This window comes from Oryzias latipes, chromosome 7 (genome assembly GCF_002234675.1).
Source record: "Oryzias latipes chromosome 7, ASM223467v1".
NCBI classification, from domain to species: Eukaryota; Metazoa; Chordata; class Actinopteri; order Beloniformes; family Adrianichthyidae; genus Oryzias; species Oryzias latipes.
In genome coordinates, this window is record NC_019865.2 from 15795394 (window position 1) to 15822374 (window position 26981).

The 26981-nt window shown below is 39.0% G+C and overlaps 1 protein-coding gene across 2 annotated transcripts in view; it reads left to right on the forward strand.

The window, feature by feature from the left end:
- Positions 1–26981, forward strand: part of LOC101163658 (sodium/potassium transporting ATPase interacting 4) — a 47304-nt gene that overhangs the window by 17126 nt on the left and 3197 nt on the right. For both annotated transcript variants that reach the window (XM_023956674.1, XM_023956673.1), the window contains exons 2-5: positions 1672–1809; positions 2634–2714; positions 7295–7495; positions 17245–17305. In XM_023956674.1, coding sequence (XP_023812442.1) covers positions 1672–1809; positions 2634–2714; positions 7295–7495; positions 17245–17305 — 481 coding nt within the window. The remainder of the gene's footprint in view (positions 1–1671; positions 1810–2633; positions 2715–7294; positions 7496–17244; positions 17306–26981) is intronic.

The following is a 26981-nucleotide window of genomic DNA, read 5'->3' on the forward strand; positions in this document are numbered from 1 at the left end:
ATGGGATTACATTGGACATGAGCAGCTGTGTTGAAGGCAAAAACAAAAGTTAAATTCAGCCCAAACACTTCTCAGATCTCAAAGTTCTCTGATGTTTATGCTGACAGGTTAGTTTCCTGGAGAACCGCTTAGCTTCATGGATTGGTGTTCCATTTGCAGTGCAGACAGAAAGACTGAAGTGACAAAAGAACAGGATAAGGATGGGTTCACACTTTAGTTTATATTTTTTTCAGCTTTTTCATTCACAAACTAATATGTCTAAACTTCCTGTATCTATTTTTGGGGCTGACAAGAGGAGTTTGCTGCTAGACCTCAGGTGCTAAACCAATTATATACTGTCACTGGGAAAATAAACCTTTTTTTAAAGAAGGAATAACATGTTCTAAGAGTTTTAACATGGCAGATAATAATATAACCATAACCTAGACCCTTTCCATGTGACGTTAAAGCACCTGCGTGACCGCTCCTTCAACCATTTTGAGAATCAAACAGAGAGCATTGCTGTCTCAGATCTTTGTTATGTCCACTCAACTGTCTGCCTTTGATTACTCCCCTCCATATCTTTGGCAAGACAAAATAAAGGGCTGTAGGCTTTGCCAAAGATCAGGACTGATGTCTGGTGTCTGTTCCTATGATGTGCCCCCTGCACCCACACATGAACAGAACGCAAAAGCAACAGGGTTGCAAGGAAGAGGATGCTTATTTTTATTTTTAAGATGTAGTCTTATATACGGACACGATTCAAAAAGCATCTATAATGAAGCAATGCAATGAGCATTAATGTTGCAATAGTAATTTTTCATCTACGACTGACAGAGACTAATAAAAGGCACATTCAGGCTCTGCAGGAACCTGTGACTGCTTACTTACATTTGCATGTTTTTGGGAAACATTTGCTTGGTTTCCGTTATTTTATCACCGTTAAAAACAAAAATAGGTACCAGTGCCATCTCCTTCGTAAGTCCTGGCAACCTTTCAAAAGTAACAGATTAGTTCTGGATAAAACCCATACCTAAATATGTAACACTTTTAAGAAAAATAAAATGTGTAACCACAGGCTTACCTGAAACAAAATGTTCAGTCCATAATTTGCTGGCTGCCCCCCCCCTTCCTGTTTGACTGCAGCAATCCATCGTTTTCTGTCTTCATGCCTTGGAAATCAGTAAAAAGAGACCCTTGAATTTGGAGTTTGACTGATGTGGCAACCATGATGAGATTTGGTGGCTATTTCTCTACACCAAAGTCGCAGATTTGACCTGTTGGATGTAACAAAACAGTATGCAGTCGACCACCAAAATGGTGGACAATGATAGGTATGACGTCACTTCAATGGGTCTATAAACTTTTAGTTCTCTAGATAGAACTGTTGCTCTCACATCCACACAGTTTACAGTGATGCTACATTGTTTCAGCTACTTCTGTAACATTTTCTTTTTATTTTATTTTATCAGGAAGTCAGTTTTAATTTAGCAATAAATTATTTTATTTCATTGAAAGATTATTTGTTGAAGATTTTTTTAGCATTAGAATACCCTGATAAAAATTCTGTTCTTCTATGGTTCAAACAAGTTTCCTGTAGTTCTTAGTAGTTTCAGGAGAAGTAATGTAACCTGTTCCAGTAGGCTATTAACTTCTAATCAGTTATCTCTTTCCTTCTCTGTTGTCTTACAGGTGCTTGCTTTGGAAAGACAGGTCTTTGATTTCCTTGGTTACCAATGGGCTCCCATTCTTGCTAACTTCTTCCATATAATTGTTGTAATACTCGGTCTCTTTGGGACCATCCAGTACAGACCACGCTACATCATTGTGGTGAGTACACCAATAAGATCCCTTTAATTCACCTGAAACATTGTACACCTTCTTCTGAGTTACAGTATCAAGAAAAGTTACATTACCTCAAAAGGTACTGATATGTGTATTCACAATGAACTTTAACTTGAACAAGTTGCCTTCCTTTTCCAACTGTTTTGCAGCACTTTCTGGAATTTTGCGATACACTTAAGTCATTCTTATCCCTTGGTAATTTGGAGCAGATTATAGGTGGGGGGTATTGGTGGGGACAAAAGAGCTCATCAGATTTACGCTCAGCTTTAAGTTTCCAGGGGGAAAAGGTCATTCTCTAATAGAGAAAAGGAAGCATGTTTGGTCATCTGCAACACTATATTGTTTGGTTTTTTTTTTTTGGGGGGGGGGGGGGGGGGTAAAAGGGTTAGGGACTGAACATGAAGAAGAAATCTTGCAATTTTCAAGAATTATTTTTTTAGAGTTCTTCTTTTTTACCTTCACTCTTCAAATTCTCATTTCAATGTGGGTCAACAGTTTTCATAACCTTCTCTTTGATGGCTCAGTTGGTGAATACCACCCGTTATATTTTGTTTTTGTTTTATTGTTATAGCAGCAAGATGTCAAACTTGTCAGTTTGCTTTATGGTTAAATCTTGATCTTGATTTCATCACTTCAGCAGTTCCAAAAACCACAAACCAAATACACTTGGTGTATTTTACTGACATCATCCTAAAAAGACATGTATTTCAAACTAGATTTTCCAGTATTCCAACATGTGATGTTTAAACTTTCTCCCTGTGGTTTTGTGTTTTATTTATACTGCATTCTGTTGTATGCTTGTTCTGCAGTACATAGTATGGGCAGCTGTCTGGGTAGCCTGGAATGTCTTCGTCATCTGTTTCTACCTGGATGTGGGGGGATTGACTAAGGTGAGACATTGCAAACCTCACAGCATGTGAGCTGATTCAAAGAGAACAGTGTTTTTGTGATGATGTTCTGAGATTTTTGGAGAAGTGAAGCCAATGTTCTGTATTTTCCTGTACTCATTATAGTAGTGGAACTCAAACACTGGAGACAAAATAGAATGATTGAGGGATTATAGCTAACCTTAAAAATGCATTTGCCTGAACACTTATGCCACGTACACACCGGGCAGGTGTGGCGTTTTTTAAGAACGCACTGAATGGGAGTTTTTGAACACACTTTTGGCTTATGGCATTCACACTGGACTGTCGCTACATGATACTAACGCAAGTCTACCACCTACAGTTGGAAGAGGTTTGGCGTGAAATGTTGAAGTAGTGCAAATTTTCCAAATCTTGCTCCAGACTCTTTCTGTCACAGCTTTATTCCGATATAGGAAATACTTGTTATATAATTCTGACTAGGCATAAACTGCAATCATTAATATATTTTCATCAATTTTTAAAGGAATGAAAGAATGCTACCCCCACTTCACTGCACTTCACCCCCACCTGATTTGTGAAAGGTCAACAGGTTGAATTCAGTTGCCATGCACCTTGTATGTAGAGCAATTGGGCTTAAAAACGCATCAATGCAAGAGTTTTGAATGCAGAAACCCTAAGCGTGTATATATGCACTTTTCCATTGACCTTTCGTTGAAAGCGGTTGCTCAAACTCACATTTTCAAGCCCAGTGTGAATGAAGCACTAGAGTTCAAGACATGTGTCACAAAGCTATTGAAACAAAGCAGTTTTATTAACTATACGGCAAAATAAAATCAACTGTATTAGAGGTTAGAAATTACCCTCTTAGTTGTGGGTGGGTCTGGTGGTGTAGGCCCACCCTTACTTCCCAATATCCATCTGTTTACACCCTCTCCTGACTAACAGCCCCGACTTAAAATTAGCAGTACAACAAAAATGGCGAGCAATATTGGTTTTGAGTGAGATGCCGGCTCGGACGAGGAAAACATAGATGTTTATGGATCTAGTTGTCTACAAGTGGATGGATCAGAATGGAAGAGAGCAGGGAGTTTGTGGTCTGCTCCTGATTCACAACAATTTGAATAAAGAAATACTCAAAAATGCAATTTTACTCTCACTTTTCTTTACATATGTCCTCCGTCATGACAAAAAGGCCACTAGAACATGTTAAAAAGACAGAAACCACAATTTTCCGATTAAAATTGTGTTGTGACCAATGACTGCTCATTTTAGTGGACTTCTAATAAACACTGCTGTTATTTTTGTCTTCCTGATGAGCATCCTTCCTAACTGCCTAGCATGTAGGTAGTAACATTCCCCTGAGACCTGTTCAGAATGCCAACATTCATTTGAGAAACACCTACCCAGCCCATAGCATGCCCTTGTCTGTCTTTCACTGTATGTGTCAGTGCATCTGTGGTTCTTGGTAATATAATGAGCCATGCAGGGGCCAGCTGCTTGGGGCCAAGACTGAGCATTAACCTGACAGATGGAGCCGGTCTGGGCTCCGAGCTCTACATATGGCGGCCAGTGTGAAAGCTGGCTTATGGAGCGAGTGTACTCCCACCTGTGCACACCTCACGTGCATGCGCACAAACTCCGCTCATAGTCCTGTAACAGGACTCACAGACTCACTACATCAAAGTCAGTCAATTCTTTCCATCTCACCTTGACTGATGCTGACGGGGCAGCTATGTATTAGCCAGACGCTCAGACTGAGGGTGGGGGGGCAGGTCATCAGAGTGATATGCCACATGCTCCGTCAACTCCTATTGATCCCTGATCCCCTCCCCCATGGCGCTGAGCAGACAGACTCACACACACCTCTGTTTGAAACGGCCCGTCATCCTGTCTTTGTGCTCCTGTTCACCCAACGCAGTGCCTGCTGTCACGGAGACTTGTGGCACATCATTCGCACCAAACTGTGGAAATGTTTTGATATTTAGGATTACTTGCTGGCAGAGCTTTTAAAGCTTCCTTATTTTTGTCCTGAAAGGATAAAAAAAGAAAAAAACATTACCTATTTGACAGCAGCTCTATAAAATTCTGTTGGTCTCATTCAGTGTGTAGTTTCCAAACAAACTGACCTGAAATTATTTGACTAATTCCCAAGAGAACTCAGAAAAGGATAGAAAACATGTTGTAGGTTAATTTTAATTGTGCATTATGTGTCAGTGTAAAACACGAACATCAGGTTGTTTTTTTAAGGGCAGTTCTACTTTCAATGTATTTTTTACATGTATTTTCTTCAAGTTATTCGTATAATTGAAATAAAAATTCAATGCAAATTATGTACATTGTTTTCTATGAAAGTGCAAAGATTTGGCTTTAATTGAAAACTATTAAGATAAAAAATGTCTTTTTTAATAAGATAAATTTCAAATGATGTAATAAGTACTAAATGGGATAACAGTGTAGTGTTTAATAGATAGTGTTGGATTTAGGTTGTTATAACAAACCTATGAATAGTAAAAAGAACGTGAAAAAAGTATACAAGAAAACTTACAAAACCTGAAACAAATTTTTAAACATGAGTAAAGTAAAATTAAAAGTTTGGACAAACAAAAAAAGACAAGAAGAGCTGTAAGAAATATGAGCAGAGTCAAAGTTTCTTAGTGGGTCAGCCCCTTCAGAAACAATTATGCAATCACAAATGGTTCCCCCATACATTTTTAATGTACATATGTCTCATCTGATTTTAAAATATACATATATTTATAGTAGTAGTTTAATATTTTTCATGAATCAGACAATAATGAAAAACATTTTTTAATCCTGAACTGTTACAGAAGTGATTTTTTTGCTGTTTTAATGCACAAAAAATCATGTAAAATGTTCAAAAGGTTATTTTTTATATCTTTTAAGACTTTTTCTAAATATGTATTGACTTATTTTAAAGATTTTGTTTTTCGATACTTCTATCTCTCAGTGATAGATGGAGGAATCTGTGCTTCGTGCTGCAAAAGAAGCACCAAAATACGCCCCCTGACAGTGAAGTGCCCAAAGGCTCCTCAGTATCAACTGCTAATATACTGCATACATGATTGCTGCAGTCTGGATAGAGATGGCTTCCCTGGCTCGCAGCATCAATCAATGGTATCTGTCAAGTCATTAGTCCTTGCAGCACTGCCTGCTGACCTTCAGCCATCATTGTTTCCATGAAGAGGTGTGTGACAGATGACAAAGTCACAGACAAAGAAGAAGGCCGATTATAGGTTGCAATCAGAATGAGAGGAGTGTAACATATCAGTATCTTGATATCCATTCTCACACCTATCTAAATATATATTTTTACCAACCCTGATCTTCATTTGAAACTGTTTGCCTGCATTGTTATTGTGCGTGTGTTGTTGGCTTGTATGTATGGGGGAGTTGATAGGAATCAGAGATGTTTCCATCCTGACACCACTTGGTCCTGTTAATAATGCATGTCTTGTCACTGAGGGGCACATGCAAGGTTGGATTTCTGTATCAGAGAATTGATTGGTGTGAGCATCTGCACAGCTGGACTTGTGCGCTCATGTAGCTGAAAGTAAAATGAGTATGGCCATGGTCTCCAAGCGCAACTTATTTTAAATGACGGCTCTATTGTTACATCTGCAAGAAATTGCTTAATTTCCCTAAGAAACAGAATGCCGCTCCTCCTATTCTGTTAAGTGGAGGTTCTGGGATTATTTTATGCAAATTTCAAGGAACTGGTTGTCCTGCATTTTTAGCTTTGATAATAACTTTCTTTTTGTTTTAGCATGAGGAAACAGCAATTAAAACTTGTCACAAGTAAGCAGGAACTTTTCTAATGTAAATAATTACCACCCATTGCTGTTTAGACCAGATCACTTTTTGGCACAACGCAAATATGCTGTTCTTTTCAAATATTTCCTGAGAATTTTTTTTTCCTGATTTTAACAGGATAAGTCCAAAAGCAGATTCACTCCACAGCTGTTTGACATGGAACAATTCATATCTATTAAATCCATTTCAACCCTTAAATATGGGAGCTATTGCAGATGACAGCTAAATGTCTGCGAAATGTCAAATCCTTAAATGCTATTGCAAACCACTTTGAAAACTCCAATATGGAATAAATGTCTGAAGAGTGGAAGTTAAAAGAAAGTCTCCTCTACGTTAGCTAGTGTGAACTTAAACCATGCCGCCGACCAAGCAAGCAAACCAAGTCTGAGTAGTGAGGAGGTCTGGGTTCTAGTGGTAAATAATGGATGCCATAGTATTGGATTATGTTTTTTGTTTCTGTTGTAACTGCAAACTGGTCCAGGTGAGACAGTCTGCTCTAAAAATGTATCGTGAAACTAAACCATATGGGTGATGATTGAGACTGACCAGTAGTAATAAACTAGTGAAACTGTAACAACTTGTCTTTTGTTGGATAAACAAACACAACCACTGGAAAAGATTCACCATCCCTGAGGGCTTAAGTCCAGACCCCTGCTTCTTAAACAATCAAGCTTGTGATTCAACCTTGGATTGCTTATAAAGAATAAATGAATGTTCATCATGAATAAAGAATGGGGAGTAGAGGTTTAATGATTTGTTTTGTTTTCCAGGATAGTGATCTGCTGACATTTAACATCTCCGCACATCACTCCTGGTGGAGCGAACACGGTCCTGGCTGCATAAGGAGGGAGATGCCGGAGGCGGCTGGGGTCCGCAGCACAGAGAGCCACTCCTACATCACAGTCATGGGCTGCCACATGGAGTACCAGTACATCGAGGTCTTGCACAGCAGTACGCAGATTCTTGTTGCTGTGAGTAGAATTTAACTTTCTGTTTGTAAAAAAAAACAAGACACCGATACAGTTAAGGATTTTGAAAGGAAGTTCATGGGACTAGAAAGGAGGATGAAAGTTTACAGCACCTTTTATTACCAGGCAGTAATATGTAAATATGCACCCCGAATCATTTACACTATCTTATTCTACCTCCTTATGTTCACATTTAAACCTTTTTTCCCCTTTGTTTCAATACTTCTGCTAATGAACCAGATCAGAGAAGTACCTTATGCTTAGCATTCTTATAAACATATCTTTCTTAAGAAATGTAAATTAAATGCTAAGCTTTGCATTTGGTGTTTGAAACATATAAATTTTCTCATCCACATTAAGGAAGGAATTGAAAGGATGCTTTATTAACCTCATAAGCCCTTGCAGCAGTGACAATGGCCTTGCCTATCATTTGCACAATTAAACTTCTAGCACCATTTTACCTTAAATTTTATGACCTTGTTTGATCACATGTTGAACTGCAGCTCCTAAGGAGCTCATCCCCCATATGGATGTTTATGCAGCGATGAGCTATAAGCTTCTTTAGTCTAAAAGTTGTGTTTCCCTTAGCTGCCAAAGACAAAGATGTGCACCGTGTGAAGCCAGATTATCCCTTTGGTTGTTGCCATGAGACGTATACCACCTAAATCTAACCTCCAAGAAAACAGATTCTGATCCAGTGGCCAGTCTGGCCATAACAGTGGGAAGGATTTAACAATCACATCAAAAGGCCAGACTCCCTCTTCAGAGCAGTTTTGCCTTCACATGTAAACGATGAGGTTTGTGGAATTTAAGCCTAGAAAAGAATCACAGAGCTGAAAAAAGTTTTTAGAACAATTTGGCTGTTTTATACCAGGGTGAATTGTAACAAGCAGGAAATGGGTGTGGTCAGGTCCTTCATTAGTTATTCCTGGCCTCATTTGAAGACATTTTTCCATTGATACCATTTGGAACAGTTTTAACTTATTTAAACACCTGCCTTTGTGAAAATGAGGAAATGAGTGGGACAAACATGTGTGTCTGTTGTTGGAAACACACCCAGTGAGGTCATTCTAGAATCAAAAGGCCACGCCCATCCCCAGAACAAACCACAAAGGGACAGTAGATTTTGATGCATCATCTCTCTGTACTCTGTTGTCAAACAGATCTATTCATCTGTCACATTTAAAATAGATTATTCCATTTATTGTTGTTCATTTTCTCTGCATAGCTTTGTGTCCTGATTCAACTATCTGTTGTTTTTAAGTTCAATACAGTTTGTCACACATAAAACATAAAATGTTTACCAGGAAACCCACTGTTTTCTTTTTCTTAAATGTATGGACCATAACACTAAACGTGTGATGCTGTCCTTAAAAACGGGTGGAAAACAAAGAGACCAAAGAAGTGTGAAAGTAAAAAAGTGAAGAAAGGAGGAGATGTGGTGTCAGCAGAAGGGGTTTCAAGGTCACAATGACATGCCATTAAATATTAAATCTGAGCCTCAAGGAGTTTTTTTTCATTAAAATGGAACATGTGGATTCGTCTGTCAGTAATGGAAGCATTTTCATCATCCATCTGCTCAGATTTGTTGCCATCTATAGAAGAAGCCCTGAAGTCAAGACCGCATTGCTGCTTCATCTCACTGCAGGGACATAGTAAATTCACAGTTAAAAAGATAAGCTTGTAGTGCTTCTTCAGTTTTCAACTAGGATACAGTATTATAATTTTAAATCAGCACAGGGGAAATATGTTCCTCTTCTTCTCTGTTTTTTCCCTCCCTTAACCTCTTTATGTTTTCCATCTGTATTGTGTTGTTCTAATGATAATTCATTGTTGCATTACTGTGTTCGGCAGAAAATGTTCTGTTGTTTTCAATCATTCATTGTGTGTCATTGCCCCTTCTTCCTTCTTTGTCCATTTCACTGAAAACCAGAACAGCTGATTCTGGAGAAACATCTGCAGTTTTACATTTGGGAAGAAGACATTATTTACAAAGAAACTGATACATGATTCTGTTATTTCTGCATGCATTATACCAACTCACCAACGCAAACACATCAGAGTTTACAAATGAACTTTTCAACATGAGCGACAGCCATTGCTTTGTTCTGCACAATCTTTTTCTCAGAAACACTGGTGGATGCTGATAATGGAGGGTACAGCAATCGTTGTCACTCTTGTTCCATTACTCATTTGCTATGTTTTCATGTTTTTCCCTCCCATCACAATCTCTTTGTTCAATATGTCTTCCTGTCTTCTTTTCCTGCCCCGATAGTGCTATTTCTGGTCTCTATCTTTGTCACTTTGCTGCCGAATGACAAAAGTTACAAAACACTTTACCACTCACTGACTGTCACTTTGACGTTTTTGGTATGGTGTTTACTCAAAGTACTGTCTGAAACTGTTTGAGGAAAAAAAAGGAAAACATCATGATCTGGGATCTGTATTTCTTTTACAGTCTTTGTCATTTCTTTACAGAGGACCTCCGCGATTAGTCACACTGACCACCCGCATGCCCAAATTTCTGACCTTTAAACAATCAAAAGTAACTTAAGAACGTAAAGGTTTTAGCATTTTTGTATTAAATTTAATATTGATGATAAAGATAATATTTTACATTGGACATATACTTTTGAAAAATAGTGCAAGATAAAAAAATACAACAAATATTCAAAAGAGAGTGAGTAGAAGGAAAAGCCTAATAGTTTCTCACCCCCATTCCTGCCTAGATCAATTCTATTACCTCACCCAGTGCACCCACAATCTTTTTCCTCACTAATGCTACGTACACACTGGGCATGGGATGCAGGTTCAACCACCTTCATGATCCCTTTTTAAACAATTTCTGTGTTTCCATGTTTTCCGTGTTTTAAAAAAGAACACTACCCATACACTTCTACCAAATCCAAGTCCCTGATTGTTCAAAGTCCAACTGGTTTAACTTTCAATGTGCATTCAGTGGCCGAACATTTTTTACACAGAGCCCAAAATTGACTTAAAAACATATTTACCTACGCGTGAATGCGAGTTTGAACGTAGAAGCCCAAAACATGCATATGTACGTTTACATAGAATGTTTTACTGTTAGTTGTCACTGAAATGCGAGATCAAATGTTTCTGAGCCCGATGTGAATGTAGCATAAAAAGTACACATACAGCTTCAAATAACCATATACGCACATATAACTTCACATATAGATAAAGATACACATAGAAACAAACACATGGAAATACACGACTCACGACTTGTCATGTTTAAATACTCATTTGGTTCCATTTAAATCTTATTCCTCAACACACCCATGTGCATCCAGATAAAATTCAAATTAATATTCATAAATATTTACCAATATATCAGTTTATTTATGTTTATGTACACAGCCATCAATAATCATATTTATATATTTGTTCTTAAACAGCTTTATATTTAGACATATCGATGGACAAAGCCCATCGAGACGACTGTTCCAAAAAATGGAATTATAAGTGAACTGAATTGAAGAGATTGTTCTCTGAACCGGTTCTATTCTATATACTAGGGGTGTAACGATACACATAGTTGAACCGAACTGTTTCGGTTCTCCAGTTTCGGTTCGGTTCACTTCTGTAACGTTTTGGTACTTTTTTCTTTTTTATCCCACATATGCATTGTACAGACCCAGCTGCTTTGTCACTCATTGCAGGGAATCGAGAGCCGAGCCGCCAGTTAACTAGCTGCGTTGACTGTCCTTGCCCCTTACTCCACCCGTGTGGAGTAGGGGGCACCTACTTATGCTCTCTTGTGTGGGAACACTTCGGCTTTGTTGTCAGCAACCATGAAGGGAAAAGACAATTGGATAAGTCCAATGCTGTGTGCTGACATTGGTACACAAAGGTAGAGTATGCCACAGTTAACACATCTAATCTGTTAACGAATTTAAAACAGCATCACCCGGCTGTAACAATCGGGTCTACAAGAAAAAAAAAGTGCAAGTTAAAAGGATTTTTTCAGGCCAGTGTTAAGTATCCAAAGTTTTTGGTACCTGGCAGCTAATAGTTTTTCTTATTTTAAAAAGCAGATCACCTACATTGGTCAATTTTATTTATTGTTATGTGAAAACAATAAATGCATTTTGCAAGTAATTTTTTTCTGCCTTAGTTTTTTGTACCGAAAAAACACCAAAAATAGACAGACAGACAGACAGACAGACAGACAGACAGACAGACAGACAGACAGACAGACAGACAGACAGACAGACAGACAGACAGACAAAGAGAGACGTACGGATGGACAGACAGATAGATAGATAAAAACTCTATTAATCTCCCAAGGGAGAAATTCAGGTGTCCGGCATCAAAACACACACAAACTCACACAAATAACATTTAATAACTATAATAATATACTCACTATAATAATATAGTTCATAAAATAGCAATTCATATAAGGCAGATTTGTTAGCAGTACCGAGCACTATGGAATTCTGAACCGAACCGAATAGAGATCGGTACACCCCTACTATATACTGTAATATTGTGTGTAGTATATACTTACCTCTATGTCAAAAAGTCAGGCTTCAAGATTAATCTTTTGCCACTTCACATGTAAAACAAGCTTTTTTTGCTTATTCAGATTTGGAGTTACAATAATGTATGACTGCTTGATCTGGTAGATGTAAATGCCTTATTGGACCTCCAACCAGATGTGCGCTTGGCTGTTCCTCTTGAATTTAGTTGGGGAAGAGCGGAACAAAAATACAATGAGGTCTCAGTGCAGTTCCTACCTCATTATCAGCTGCCATTAAACATGCAGCTGTCTGAACTCAAAACTCGTACCTCTAATTTTCAGCAGAGATGTTGACCTCTTTGTTGACTGCTGTGTGTAATTACCCTGCAGGACCGTTGCACCACCTTTCCGAGCCCCCACCCTCATCACATTTCCCACATGATGCACCATTTTTACCTGAGTAATACTCTCACTCTCCTACATGCAGTCACTTTCTCCAGACGGTGAGCCACAATCAATAGTGTGTTAATTAGCCTTTAGACCGACTCTGAAAGCTGTCACTGCATACTCTCACACATTTAGGACATTTAACTCTAGACTGAGTCCTCATTATTTAACGGGAAACAAAGGAAAGGTGTCACAAAAATGATTGCTTCTCTAAACGATATGTTCTGTTTATGGAAATGTATGTTACTGTTTGCAGGAGATATTTTAAGTTGGAATGAATATTAATAAGATTTGAAATTACAGTTGTTCTCTTTTGAACTGCTGAATGCTGGAAAGCTTTGACTTGTTGTTACGATTGGCTCTGGACTCTAACAAATGAGAAGGGAAACGAAAGCCCTCAAAGTACTTTTAATATACTTAAACAACCCAAAAAACAAAGCATGAAGATGTGGTGTTGCATGTGTGTCTGGGAATGAAGTGTATGTTTGTAAAATGGGGGAAACAAAAAGATCCAAACAGATGAGCGCTGCCGGGAAGTAGCTGAGGACCCCAGAGCTGCAGTGGAGAATCTGGCTGTAGCAGGAAAACCAGAGGATGAGTCCTCCTATAGAGGTGGATCTTTTACATCCGTCCCCTGGTTTCCAAACACCTGCACCTGTGCAGGAGGAGGAGAAATGGGGCAGACACCAGGAACACAGCCATATCGCCAGGGCTGTAACACTCGTAAAATAAATGTTACGAAAGAAAGTATGTAAGAGAAATGAAAATGTTCACTTATAATGTAAACTGCAGTTACATGCCCCGGGACTGATGCTTATTACTCACCGTGCATTGTAAAAACTGAGTTTTTTCAACCAGCAATGTCTGCATAAACCTGACCTTCATTAGCTTATGTTAATGCAAGAATCTCTGTTTCTCCAGCTCAGGAGCCATCCCTCCAGACCTGAGAGTTTAACTCCTTTTGGGCCTCATTATTTTTGGAAAGAACTACAAACGTGACACAAATGTCCTCTATTACTAGATAGATACTTTTTGACATATAAATTAAATTATTAAACAAAAAAGGTAATAAAAAGCCAACAAAGTTTTCTTGGTAACATGAAGACTTTAATTTATTGGGAAAGTATTAGGAAAAAAAACATGTACCGCTATTATCAGATCAATAAAAATGACAGTCATTTCTGAAATATTCCTGAAAACCATGTTTGGGGAGGGTGTCAGTGAGTGACCATGTGAGACTGTGGCACTTAAGTATCTCTACTTCAGTTTAAAATTCCACATTGGTTGAATTGTCACTTGCTATTAAGAACACTGGCCTATATTTCCCCTCTTCCAGCCAAGCATCATCAAGTGGATCCTTCTCTGATCCTGTTTGTTCTTTGTGCATGACATAACTTTTTCAGCTGTCAGTAGTTAGCAAAAGGAGAGTGAGAAAAAGTCTGGAGAACAGTCCCTGAAGGTGGACAGAAATTTTTTCTGAGGTCAGCTCTTAGTAGTAAAGCTATTACCATAATCAATTGGTACACTAAGAGCTTCTCAACCACATCAAATGGGATTTTCTAAAACTATTTGCATACAATCTCTGCAAAAACAGAATGCTGGTTTGATGCTAACACTGCAAAGCATGTGTCAGTTCAGTTTTAGATAACTAGTGAAAACGAAACATCAGAAATGTGTTATGACATCTGTTTAACTGCTTATTGATACAGCTGACTTATCAACCAATTACATAAAAGTAGCTCAATGCATTCATGGGTTGTTGATATGATCACAATGACATAGTGAAGTTAAACTGGGCATGATAATGAGAAAGTAAGGAGACAAATGTAACCTTAAATATGGTTTTTAACTGTGATGGTCTGGTTTAAATGGCCATCTCCTTTTGATCACACCTCTCAACCAGCATTGCAGGAATGCTTTACCCTTCTTTCTATTTATTACTCTTACAATTTAAATTTCTGGCAGGTAGGATTATAAAGAAGAGAGCTGGATGAAAAGGAATACATTTATATAAAAGACTGATGAAGCATGAAAGCAAGAAATGAAAATCTCTTGGAAAAAAGTAATGAATTCACCAAAAAGAAGAGAAAAATGAAAGAAAACAGAGAGGTCTTGCCAGCAGGCCAAGAATGCAGAGTGAATAGGGATTTTGGACTTTGAAAGACTTGAGGATTTTAAAGCACATTTCTCCACACAGAACAGAAATACATTTTAAAAAGTTTCTGTTACATATTCATTAATTAAAGCTCACTGTAAACTACTAAATTTAAATAATGGGAACAAAAACAAATAACAAGTAGTTATATTCAAAAATACAAACTACTGTGGTTTTGATCAGAGGAACAAATACATCTGTTCTTTTCATTTGGCCCTTAAGGCTCTGAAGGTCAAGTATCCACATCAATTTAGCCAATCACAATCAAGAAATTGTAGTTCTTAGAAAGTGCTTGGGGTGGCATATTATTGATTTTATGACAGGAGCCTGCGGACTGGTGGAAATTTGAAAGAGAGCTGTTTTACTTCGAAGCCCATCGAGACGACTGTTGTTGTGATTTTGGGCTATACAAATAAAATTGAATTGAATTGAATTGAATTTTGCCCACAGGCCGGACTTTGGACATGCTTGCTACAGCCTTAATACAATTCAACAGCCATCAACCTCTAGGCTCACATCAACAATACAAAGTCAGCTTCAGTAAAGTCAAACCTCATAATGTTCTCAAAACCATCATTGATACCAGGCTATGATTTAAAGTAGTTAACCAAAAAACACTTGTCCGTTCTCCTGCTGGGAAACTGTGTGTCCTTGGATTCTTGCAACCCTCAATTCTGTCCAGAAGTGTGACTGCATTTAACATGGAAGTGTGGTTAAACTGACAACTCCAGGGTCTATGGTGACCCCGTAAAAGGAGGCATTTGTCCTTGACACTGTTAGGACTATGTGGTGCTCTGGTCTTTTGTTTTATTCAAGACATTTAAAGGGGAAACTTTCTTTGAAGGAATGAAAAATAATTTATATGTATATTTTTTCAACAGATGTGTTATATATGAAGTGTAACGCAGTGTTTTGACTAGAAATTAGACAAATATACCTGGTGCGAAGCAGTTGGATAAAGACCATCTCACCTTTGCTCATAACTTGACTTTGAATATTTTTTTTTCTTTTATCCATTGCTCTCCATTCAATCACAAAATGTTTGACTTAACCTAAGACTTCTTCAGAATTGTTACACAGAAGAGTGTTCATGAACAAGAAAAATTACACATGTCGGCACACATTCCAGGGAAAAACAAGCATCGAGACTCACAAAGGCACAATGCAGATGCAAAACATGGCGTGTCCCTGCTGTTAACACCATCTTGTGTTTGACATTGGCTTTATTCATATGCTAATCCACCTCCATTTTACCGCCTGTGTAATTGATGGGGTGAAACAGGCTATTAGATATTGGACCAGTGGAAACGGAGCAGAATAGACATTGGGATTTCAGACATAAACACTTAATCTGCATAAAATGAAGCAACATTGTCCTGACAGAGTGAACTGGAACTTAAATTACAGAGGAGGCAGTCCATTTACTCTTTGTTTCGTTTATTGCTTGATAACATTTGGTGTGCCAAGTTGTGGGCTGAAGAAATGTGGCGTTAGATGCTGTACAATCATTATCCCGTTGGGTTTTGTGTTTATTAGCTCAGTGTCTGAGGTGGCCAGCCAGCCCGCTGCTGTTTTAATTGGTGTGGCAGAGTGCCAAACGATGAATGACTGGATGGAGAGACTCACCGTCTCTGAGTCAATGGCAGCCATCTGCTAGTGCCACAGGCAGGGTTTGCCCTCACATTTTCTTACTCTGCCACTTTCTATAGCACTTCATTACAAAAGCAGCTTCATGGACAAACTGGTACTTCCAACCTTTACACCAGCTGTTAAACTGTTAAATACATAAACAGAAGCAAAACTACTAAACGGTTTGTTATTAAATTACTTATCTTATTAACAAATAAGACTTAAAATTAATGCATTAAAAAAAAACAAGCTGAGGAAGCTTGCTCAGCCTTCTTGTTGCAGTAAACAAAGATGGGAAGAATGTGTGGTCATGTGATCCATTGGATTCTGTTTTTGAGCTTCCTGGATGTCACCATCTTGGCAGAGGTAGACTTTACCAAACTCTGGTATTTCGAAAAAGCTGCAAACATCTGAAAAACATCTTCAGCTGTTTCTACATTTTGGTTTCAACCTTTTTAAGTGGCAGCCATGTTACATCCTTTTCTATCTTGGCGCGGCCTCCAATCACTTGTTGATTCCCTTCTCATTGCCTCCAGTCTGTAATTTTGAGCACTTTACAAGGCCCTAAAAATAATTGCTTTCACACATGCTCCATTTCTAAATTTAAACTTTTTTTAAAATGTGCAATTCCTGTGGAGAAAAAATTTGATTATGTCTACGCCAGGATTTAGATTTTGAAATTTTATAAGAAGGTTATTTCCTTAGACCGCACCTTCCATTGCATGTGATAGATAAACTCCGATGGCATAACGAAGTCTGCTTGTCAACGTTATAATAATAATAATAATAATAATAATGCATACTACATGCTACATAGCTGGTAAATTATTGAAACCTTGAAACACACACTATTATGTGAGTACATTTTGATATCTTTTAAAACATTTGTGTAACCTGTAATGTTGACAGTTAAAGGTAGGGTTGATTAGAAGAAGGTTCTTCTTCTGACAGAAAATGAATATCTTTATTTTCACCATGAGTAGACCTGCTGCATGTGCTCAGTCTAACTTGTGTGTATTGTTTTTGTGCTCACAGCTTCTGGGTTTTGTCTACGCCTGCTACGTCGTCAGCGCAATGACCGAGGAGGAGGACAGCTGTGAGTAACATCTCAACAGACATGCTCACATTCCCTAAAAGACACTTTAGAGATAAGAGTGAATCACACCCAGATCCTCTTAACAGAAACAAAAATCTATGAGCCGAGAAGAAGGGAGCTACATCGTTCTTCACATCCCTCTTATCCCATCACACCTCACCTTTTTCTCCTGTCTCCCAGCTGAACCCGTTCACTTTTTTATCTTTAATGCCATCGGATCTGTGTGTTCCCTCTCATCAACTCTTTCAACCCATTCTCTTTTTTTTCTCTTTAACATATGAAGTAATTATTTCATCTCTTCTCCTCACGTTCTGTGATCCTTAAACCTCCATGAATGCAATCAGACTTTTGCTTTACACCATTTTCTTCTGTTGTATTAACACTCCAGCTGCATGTTTCTTAGCTTCTTTTGAATTTTAATGTTTTTACACTCCATGACCATACCTCCACTGTCCTCTTGTTCAGAACCAATTCTCTTTCAGAGCTCTACTTTGATTTTCCTGTTTGTTAGCAGCTCTCCCTGCAGGCTGTGGTTGGTCTGTTTTAGTCCTTTTAGCATGGAGTCGGGTAAGGGGGGCAAGGCTTTACCTTCCTTCTTGCCCTGTCATGCATTAACAGTCTGAGGGTGTTGGAAGATTGTGGGAAAAGACAGCAGAGGAAACTGCAAAATGAGTCATGTGAGGGACAGAGAAACCTCAGGCAGACACTTGTGAAACATAACAGAGCTGCTGTGAGCTTATGGGCAAGAGCAAGAGTCCTCCAGGAGGTCAGCGTTTGATCGCAGGAGTCAGTTGTCATAATAAATATGTGATTAGAGTTTCACCGGTTAAGCTGTGCTCCTTTTCCTGCATGCGTGAGAGGGAGTACTTTTTAAAGAGCATCTATAAGAAAATCTGTCTAGCTGGTGTAGTTAGAGTCTGAAAGCTTCACTTTAAGTCAAGACAAGGAAAACATACACTCACGGTCACTTTACTAGGTCCGCCTTGCTAGTACCTGGTTGGACTCCGTTTTGCTTTTAGAACTGCTGTGATCTTTTGTATCATAGATTTCACAAGGTACTGTAAACATTCCTCAGAGAGTTTGGTCCATATTGACATGATAGCATCACATAGTTGCTGCAGATTTGCCAGCTGCACATCCAAAAGGTGCTCTATTGGGTTGAGATTTGGTAACTGTAGAGGTCAATTGAGTACAGTAACCATGCTCATTTGGTACTAAGGGGCCCAAAGTGTGTCAACATTATATCCCCCACACCATTACACCACCACCAGTAGCCTGAACTGTTGATACAAGAGGATGGATCAATGCTTTCATGTTGTAGACACTAAATTGTAAGCCTACCATCCGAATGTTGCAGCAGAAATGGAGCCTCAGGCCAGTCTTCTATAGCCCCATTTTGGTGAGCCTGTGTGAATTATAGCCTCAGTTTCCTGTTCGTAACTGACAGGTGTTGTAGCTGCTGTAGCTACAGCACCTGTAACTCATCTGCTTCAAGGTTGGACATGTTTTGCGTTCAGAGGTGCTCTTCTGCAGACTTCTGTTGCCTTTCTGTAACATTTCTATCAGCTGGATCCAGTCTGGCCATTCTCTGATCTCTGGCATTAACAAGACATTTCTGCCCACAGAACTGCCGCATTGTATACTTTGTGTTTATCGGACCATTCTCTGTAAACTCTAGAAATGGTTGTGCATGAAAATCCTAGTAGATCAGCAACTTCTGAAATCCAGCCCGTCTGGCACCAGCAACCATGTTCAAAGTCACTTCAATCACCTTTCTTCCAAATTCTGACGCTCGGTTTAAATTGCAGCAAATTGTCTTAACCATGTCTACATGCCTGAATGCATTAAGTTGCTGCCGTGTGATTGGCTGATTAGAAATTTGCATAAAGGAGTGTTGGACAGGTGTGCCTGATAAAGTGGCCAGTCTTTGCAGTTTTTAGAAGTTTTCTTTTTTTGCTTTCTTTTTGTATTACAAAGGTTTTTGCATCACTTTGATGGTCACCTTATGGGTTTATCCTTCACCTTTAATGTTCACAAATCAGCCACCAGTAAAGCAACACCATGTTAGTCGTCTGGAGAAAGACAATCCCATCCACAATGTTTTTCTTATCCTCATTTCTACTTCGTAAACAAAAATACCAACAACCATTTGATTGGGATTTCTTTTAATTATCCGCCTCTCATAAAATCAACAAAAATAAAGGAAAACAACACACGGTGTGGTTAGTATTGGTTTTAATTATCCTGCAATTCCTTCTCTGATCCGGGGAGAGCTAGCTCTTTGTTATTATAATCAGGCCTGGCTGCTGGTGCACACATATTTGTATCCATCCAGACACAGGTGCAACAACGTGCACACACACACAATCACACTCAGCACAAAGACAAGCCTGGGCCTTTTTCTCCTCTCATTTGATGTGTACATTAAAGCAAATCCCTAAACTGAGCTCCTCGTCTGCCTCAGCCTGTCTTTAAACAGCTTTCTTGTTTGCCTCATCTTTTAAACGCCTGAATATATGAGGATATAGTTTTAGTGCATTTAAAAGGAAATCCTGTCCGTGTCTATCAGTGTTTTTGTTCTATTCCTCCCAAATGTAAACGAGGTGTGTTGGTGAAAAGTTAGAGGCATCCTGCCACTTGTTTCATCAGCCTCATTAAGCACCTTGCTGGTCAATAACTTTCACAGCTGGTTCCAACCCAGTGAGTGAGGAGAGGTGAAAGTGATGCCTCAGAAAGAGCTGAAAGATGGAAAAAGAAAATAGAAAAAACAATGGATGAATGGTTTCATCACAGTAAAAAACGAGAATACAAGACTTGATCATTTGAATGCTTAACACTTCAACGGCTCGCTCAGCCATTTTTAAAAATATTTTTTAAAATATTGATTGTTTGCTCCTGCCCCAGGTGGAGGAGCTTAAATACCCTGGGGTCTTGTTCACGAGTGGGGGAAGGAACATGAGATCGACAGGCGGATTGGTGCGGCATCCACTGTTATGCGGTCGCTATACCGGTCCATGGTGGTGAAGAGAGAGCTGAGCCAAAAAGCAAAGCTCTTAATTTACCGGTCAATCTTCGCTCAAATCCTCATCTATGGTCATCAGCTCTGGGTCATGACTGAAAGAACGAAGTCCTGAATATAAGCGGCTGAAATGTGCTTCCTCCGAAGGGTGGCTGGGGACTTCCCAAGAGAGAGGGTGAGAAGCTCAGTCATCCGCGGAAAGTTCTGAGTAGAGCCGCTGCTCCTCCACATCGAGAGGAGCCAGCATGTGGCTCAGGAGGTGGCTCAGGCATGTGGTTCGGATGGCCCCTGGACGCCACCATGGGGAAGTCTTCCAGATATATTTCACTGGGGGGGGCCTGGGGAAGATCCAGGACACACTGGAGAGACTACGTCTCTTAGCTGGCCTAGGAACGCTTCTGGGTTCCCCCAGAGGAGCTGGAAGAAGTGGCTGGGGAGAGGGAAGCATCTTTGCTTAGACTGCTGCACCTGCAACCCGGTCGCGGATGAGCAGAAGAAAATGGATGGATGGATGATTGCATTTATTAGTCACTTGAAGCAATGAGCAATAGAAAAAACTTTCTAAAAACTTTTTTTCATTGTTTTTTATCATTGCTTGACCATAAAACAAGAGTTAACCATCATGGAAATCTCCATAGAGAATGTTGAATTGGATTTGAGGTTTTTTTTTAAGAATAGAATGTGTTTTTCAGAGTAAGTAATGTTTTTTCATTGTTTAGCCAATTATACTCAGGAGCAATTTATCATGTGGAAAATACGCTGAATATAATGTCAAGAGACATCCCATCACCTTTATGTTGTTAATAGTAACATTTCAGACACTAATATTTAATTCTCAAAACATGTTGTGTGCATGTTAGGCATTCATTTATTCCACGTGTTCATCATTATTTCAACAAAAAATTCCTGAGATATTTCTGCACTTGCAAAAAATGTGTACTTATCGTGGAACAACAGAACAAAAAAGCGTTTCCACATGTCTGTGTGTGGCCTCTTCGTCTCTCTTCAGTCTATGCGCACTCATTCATACCTGTACTTGTCTTTGTGTCTGTTTAGATGGCTATGGCCGACTCCCCGTTTGAGAGTAGAATTTAGTGTGCGTTTGTGTGCATGAGTTTGTCATGCAGTTATCAGCAGCAGGCAGACTCACCGACAAAGTGAGTGGTGGGGAAAATCCTCTTTGCAAAGTAGGTCATGGAATTAGCTTGCTATAGCACCAGGATAAGCTCACTTTAGCTTGTCAGCTAATTATGCTGCTGTCCTCGATGCTGAGTCACATCTGTGGAAAATCCTCCACAGCTGTTGGATGGACGGATGAATCAAGTTAGGAAGAAAAAGATGGTCAGGTCAATCTTGAACTGTACAGGAGTGATAGGCAAAGGCTATAGTGTGAATTGTTAGAATAGAATAAACTTTATTGATCCCACAAAGAGGAAATTATCTTTTTACCATAGCTCTATTAAGAACAGCAGATATAAAATAAATAACACAAAAAATACACTTTAAAAATGAATAACAATTATTATTTTCCGGTGTCAATGAGGTGTTGTAGAGTCTAATAGCTGACAGGAAGAAAAGATCTGTGAAAGCACTCCTTTCTGCAGAGAGGTGTTTCAGTATCTGACTGAAGAAGCTCCTTGGTGCATCAACGGTGTCTTGCAGGGGATGAAGGGGATCATCCATGATGGATCTTAGTTTCCGTAGCATCCCCCTCTCACCCACTACAGTCACAGACTCTAAGGGACATCCCAAAACAGAGCTGGGTTTCTGCATCAGTTTTTCAGTCCTCTTCCTGGTTTCATTAGAGTGTCCGCCCCCTCAAGCAGCTGACTCCGTAGAAGAGGGCAGAGGCAACATCTTAAAAACTCTTTAAGAGTCCTACAAGCTCCAGTCTCTTCATGCTCTCCTTCAATCTCAACTTGCTTCTCCGGCGGTATTTTGCTGTTGCCAAGTGACAACAGCTGACCGTGTGAACGATGCCCCTGCAGAGAACCCGCACTGAAAAACAAATCAACTTTTTAGATGTTTATAGAAGTTATTGAGTTCATACTTGACCTCAAGAAGAGGCAAATCTAGAAATATTTGAGCTTTTTTATCTGATATTCTTACCCTACTTGCGGGGAAAACAATCTCAAAAGTATTTCATGAATGAAACTGAACCTATTTCCACTCAAATAAAAAAGTTGGTCAGCAAACTGAAATCATGACATTAAAGAATTATAGTATAATTAAAATAAATGTCCATGTTCGTGTTTATCAGCAATACATGAAAGGGTGTTTCTAGTTGAGGCTTTTGCAGAAACTACAATAGATGGTGTGAAGAGCAGTAAAAGTATGAATTACATGATTTATTGGAAATATTGAGCGCCAAACAAAAGTTAAATCTTCTCCAAATAGCCCTAAAAACTTTAATGTTGCATGTCTAAAGGAGATGCATCGAGTGGGAGTTGATTCTTAAAAACTAACTTCTGCTGTTCTGCTATAGTCCTCTTCTTACTGTGACAAGGAATTTTTCATGGCAGTTTTGGGAAATTTTAACTTTTCTTAGCAAGAGATCTGCTCAAAACTGCATCATGTCAAATTATTCATAATTCAACTTTTTTAAATGTTTGCTACACTGCTGCTGTTTTGAGACATTACAGCACTCAAACGTTGTGCTGACTGCACCCCTGTAACTCATCCAATGTTCACTTAGTGCACGAGTCATCTATCTCAGTACCTAACATGGATGTAAAGCTGGACAGAGGTGGAACAAAGTTTCACACTTCATCACAATGGAAGAATTCCCACAGCACAACACAGCAGGAAAATGTGGAGGTTTTTCTGGAGCATAATTAAAAATAAAATTCAATACCAGAAATGCTTGTGCATTTTCAAAATGAAGCTGCATTTGTTGACTCAAAATTAGAAAGAAAAAGCAATCCGCCAAAACGTTTTTTCTTTTTCTTCTTCAACATTCCTTAATCTGTCACTTATTTAAAATGATTTTAAAAAAACGGTGTTTGACATTTCATTTTCAAAAGGTTCTCTAGTAAATGTGTAGCAAAATTCAGTTAGAAATATCTAATTTGATCATTCTTTATCATCACGCATTCTGTGACATATTTAAAGCGAAAATGCAAAGAGGGGATTGCATTTTCATTTTCAAATTCACCCTGCAAAAAGTGTAGCAAAACTCAATCCCAGTGCGCATTTCAAGGGGGAGGCGGGGCGATGACGTCAGTGCAGTCTTTGCCCTCCCGGCAGTGTTGCTGGATTGGGAGGTTTTGGTTCTAAATTTGTGGGTAAAAATGGCTTTAGGGGAGTAGGCATAATTTAGGTGATTTCAGGGTCGGTTTGGCAGTTCTTATTTTCTCATGAAGATATATTACTGGACTGTGTGGATGTTGGAGTTCTGCGAAGATTCTATGTACAGGAGCTCCATGAACGCACCAGGCCGAGTGTGGGAGGAGCTACCAGCTAACCAGCTAATGTTTTTAGCCGGTAGCTAAAACATTAGCTACACAGCGTCACTCATTATCTCACTCACTATCTGTGTCACTCACTATCTCACTTATAATGCATGGAAGACACAGAGATTATTGAGAGATCAGCTTTATTTGTTTTAAAGAGTTCTACTTCCACATTCATTGTAATCATGTTTCCATGTTCTAGTTCATCCCAGAGAAGTCTCTGCTTCAGCTTCCAGGCATGTCGGCCACTGCGGTTTTCCATCTCCCTCTCTGACCGAGTTTGAAAGCTTGCTGTTCTGCATTAACCCGAGAGGGAAAAAATTAAAACCAGATTTATAATTATTGTTTCGATAAAAATAGCATAAGATTCAGGTTTAGGATCAGGCTAATACCTGCCAACAACAACATTTAGCTTGTGATGCATTTAAAGTCCGTACTGTGGACATAATGCCACAATGTGCATCTTGGCTGTAAATATGTGGGAAAAACTTCAGCTTTTATTTTGTCTGGACACGATGGGAAACAAAAATTCACATGATTCCATGGTTTCTCAGGACTGCCCAAAGCGGCACTTCCGCCTTCAAAAGCCGCCTCAAAGCTACTCCTCTGCTCAGAGACTCAGTTCTCCCAGGAGACACGGTCAGACGGACTGAGGTCTGAATCGTCCTCCGGAGCGTTGAACGTTACAAAGCACCCTTCACTTCACACAAACACGAAGACTCCTGCTGCACTGATCAGACCTGATTAGCTCGCGCAGAGCATGTAGCCACAACGAGTGAGCACTGACGTCATCGCCCCGCCTCCCTCTGGAAATGTTCACTGGTATTGAATTTTGCTACACTTTTTGCAGGGTGAATTTGAAAACGAAAATGCAATCCCCTCTTTGCATTTTCGCTTTAATTATGTCACAGAATGCGTGATGTTAAAGAAGAAAATGAAAAAGCATTTTAAAGGAGTGACATGTAATTTTATTTTTGAGTCATTTGATGCAGTTACATTGTGAAAATGAAAAAGCACTTCTGTTAATCCAATTTAATGATCAAATTAGATATTTCTAACTGAATTTTGCTACACATTTATTAGAGAACTTTTTGAAAATGAAATGTCAAATACCATTTTCTTTATCATTTTAATTAAGTGACAGAATAAGCGGTGTTGAAGAAGAAAAGGAAAAAGCAGTTTGGCGGATTGCTTTTTCTTTCTAATTTTGAGTCAACAGATGCAGCTTCATTTTGAAAATGCAAAAGCATTTCTGGTTTTGACTTTTATTTTTAATTATGCTACAGGAAAACTTCCATAGGAAAATGACACACAGTTAGGGGGGCTTTCTGCTATCTGTCTCCCCTTTTTCTCTGTCACCGTCTGTCCTGTTTCCATTTTCTAGTGTGGCTCTTTTCTATACTGCACGATGTTCTTGTTTTCTTTCTCTTTTTTTCTTTGTTTCTCAGACAAACCAGCATTGGTCTGCTCATTTCAAGCTTTTTCCACTTGAACTGAATCCTAACCATCTCACGTTGCTTCTGGTAACACATGGATGCCTTAATTACAGATTTATATACCTTTCATTTCTTGCATGGATCCACACAATGAGAAAAGGGCTTTTTTTCCTATTGCTTGGATAAAACTGATCTCCCTACCTTACCTGGTTAGATCATTAAATGGTGATGATCATGCACGATCACAAACTAGTGGATCTACTGTCAAGTTTATTTTTATAATTGATCTCATGGAATGTCAAAACATAATAAAAATGTTTAAATCTACAAAGGATTGTGCTGTTTCCTCACCATACTTGTATAGTTGAAAGAGGCTTGCTGTAAAATGTCAAAGTGGTGCAAATCTTGCTCCAGGCTTTTACTTTTACAGTTCTATTCCCATACGTGGCGTGATATCATTTCAGCCAGACACACACCCCAAATTATTAGTTTTTCCTCCATGATCAATTTTTGAATGGTTGGCACGTCTGTTAATTAAAAACATAACTACCAAATCTGTGTTCCTGATTGGTGAAGGTTAAACTTGTTTAACTTTAAATGAGCGTTCAGTGGCCACACGTTTTGTACGTATAACCCGAAAACTGACTTAAAACATGCGTAGCTACAAGTGAACGCAAGAGTTTTGGATGTGGAAACGTGCATTTATGTGCGTTTACATAGACTTTTCTTTGGAGGTAATCGCTTGTTGCAGAGGATGGTGTGAACATAGCTTGAATCGATACTCTCATTAACGCTTCAATTGCTGCACAGAATTCTCTCATTTGTCTGCTCGAAACCTAAATAAGCATATTATTATTATTTAATTGACCATACTGAAGTTTTATACTTTGAATATATTTTCTAATTATGAAGTCTTTCTGAGCTTTAAGTGGGAGTTATTGTTGTCATTTAACTGAGACAGTCATTTCCTGAGAAGTGGTGAAAGAAAGAAGTGTATGAATCTGGGGATCTTATACAAAAATGAAAACAAAAGAGTGAATATCAGGAAAACTGGGCACAGTCAGAGGATGTGAACGGCTGAGCTTTTCCTCCTCTAATGTTCATCCTCCCCACTGGTTTGTCTAATTCCTCTATTGCTCCCAGAATGGATCAGCCCATTTTCTGTATTCCTGGCTTGCTTACAGCCTTTAAAAAAAAAAAGTCCCCATTCAATTAGTTTAAGTCTTCTTCTTTTCCTTTTCTCCCCCATTGTATGTTCAAAAGGCTCACACCTTCTGCCCACATTGTCTACTTTGACATGAACTGCCTCCGCTTAATCTCCTGGACAGGCACAACACACCCTGTCGGCCTGTCCTCCCCTCTCTGTCCCCTCAAAAACCTTCCAGTCTCTCTCAGAATATCCCTGGCAGCCTTCTCTTTTTTTGTTTTTATTTGGCAGCCGTGTGCTCATGTGCACTCTGCCTACTGTCTGAACTCCTAAGTGAGAGAATAAACAGAAAGGACTGGTGAGAGGCTGAAGGTCGCCTCTGTTTCTCAGTGATAAAAAAGCTTAGGCTGTTTTGACAGCTGGCAGGCCGTCACCTGTTCTTAAGCTTTTCCAATGACTCCAGGCGAATAAGCGCACGATAATGTTCAATAGGCAGATATATATTTCCCTTTGTCTTTTATGGGCTTTGACTAACTTTAAAAAAACAACTTTCATGTACTCTTGAAAAGTTTACTACCTTTCAAATGTTTCTGCTGTGCATGTCCTCCCACTCATTCAAGCC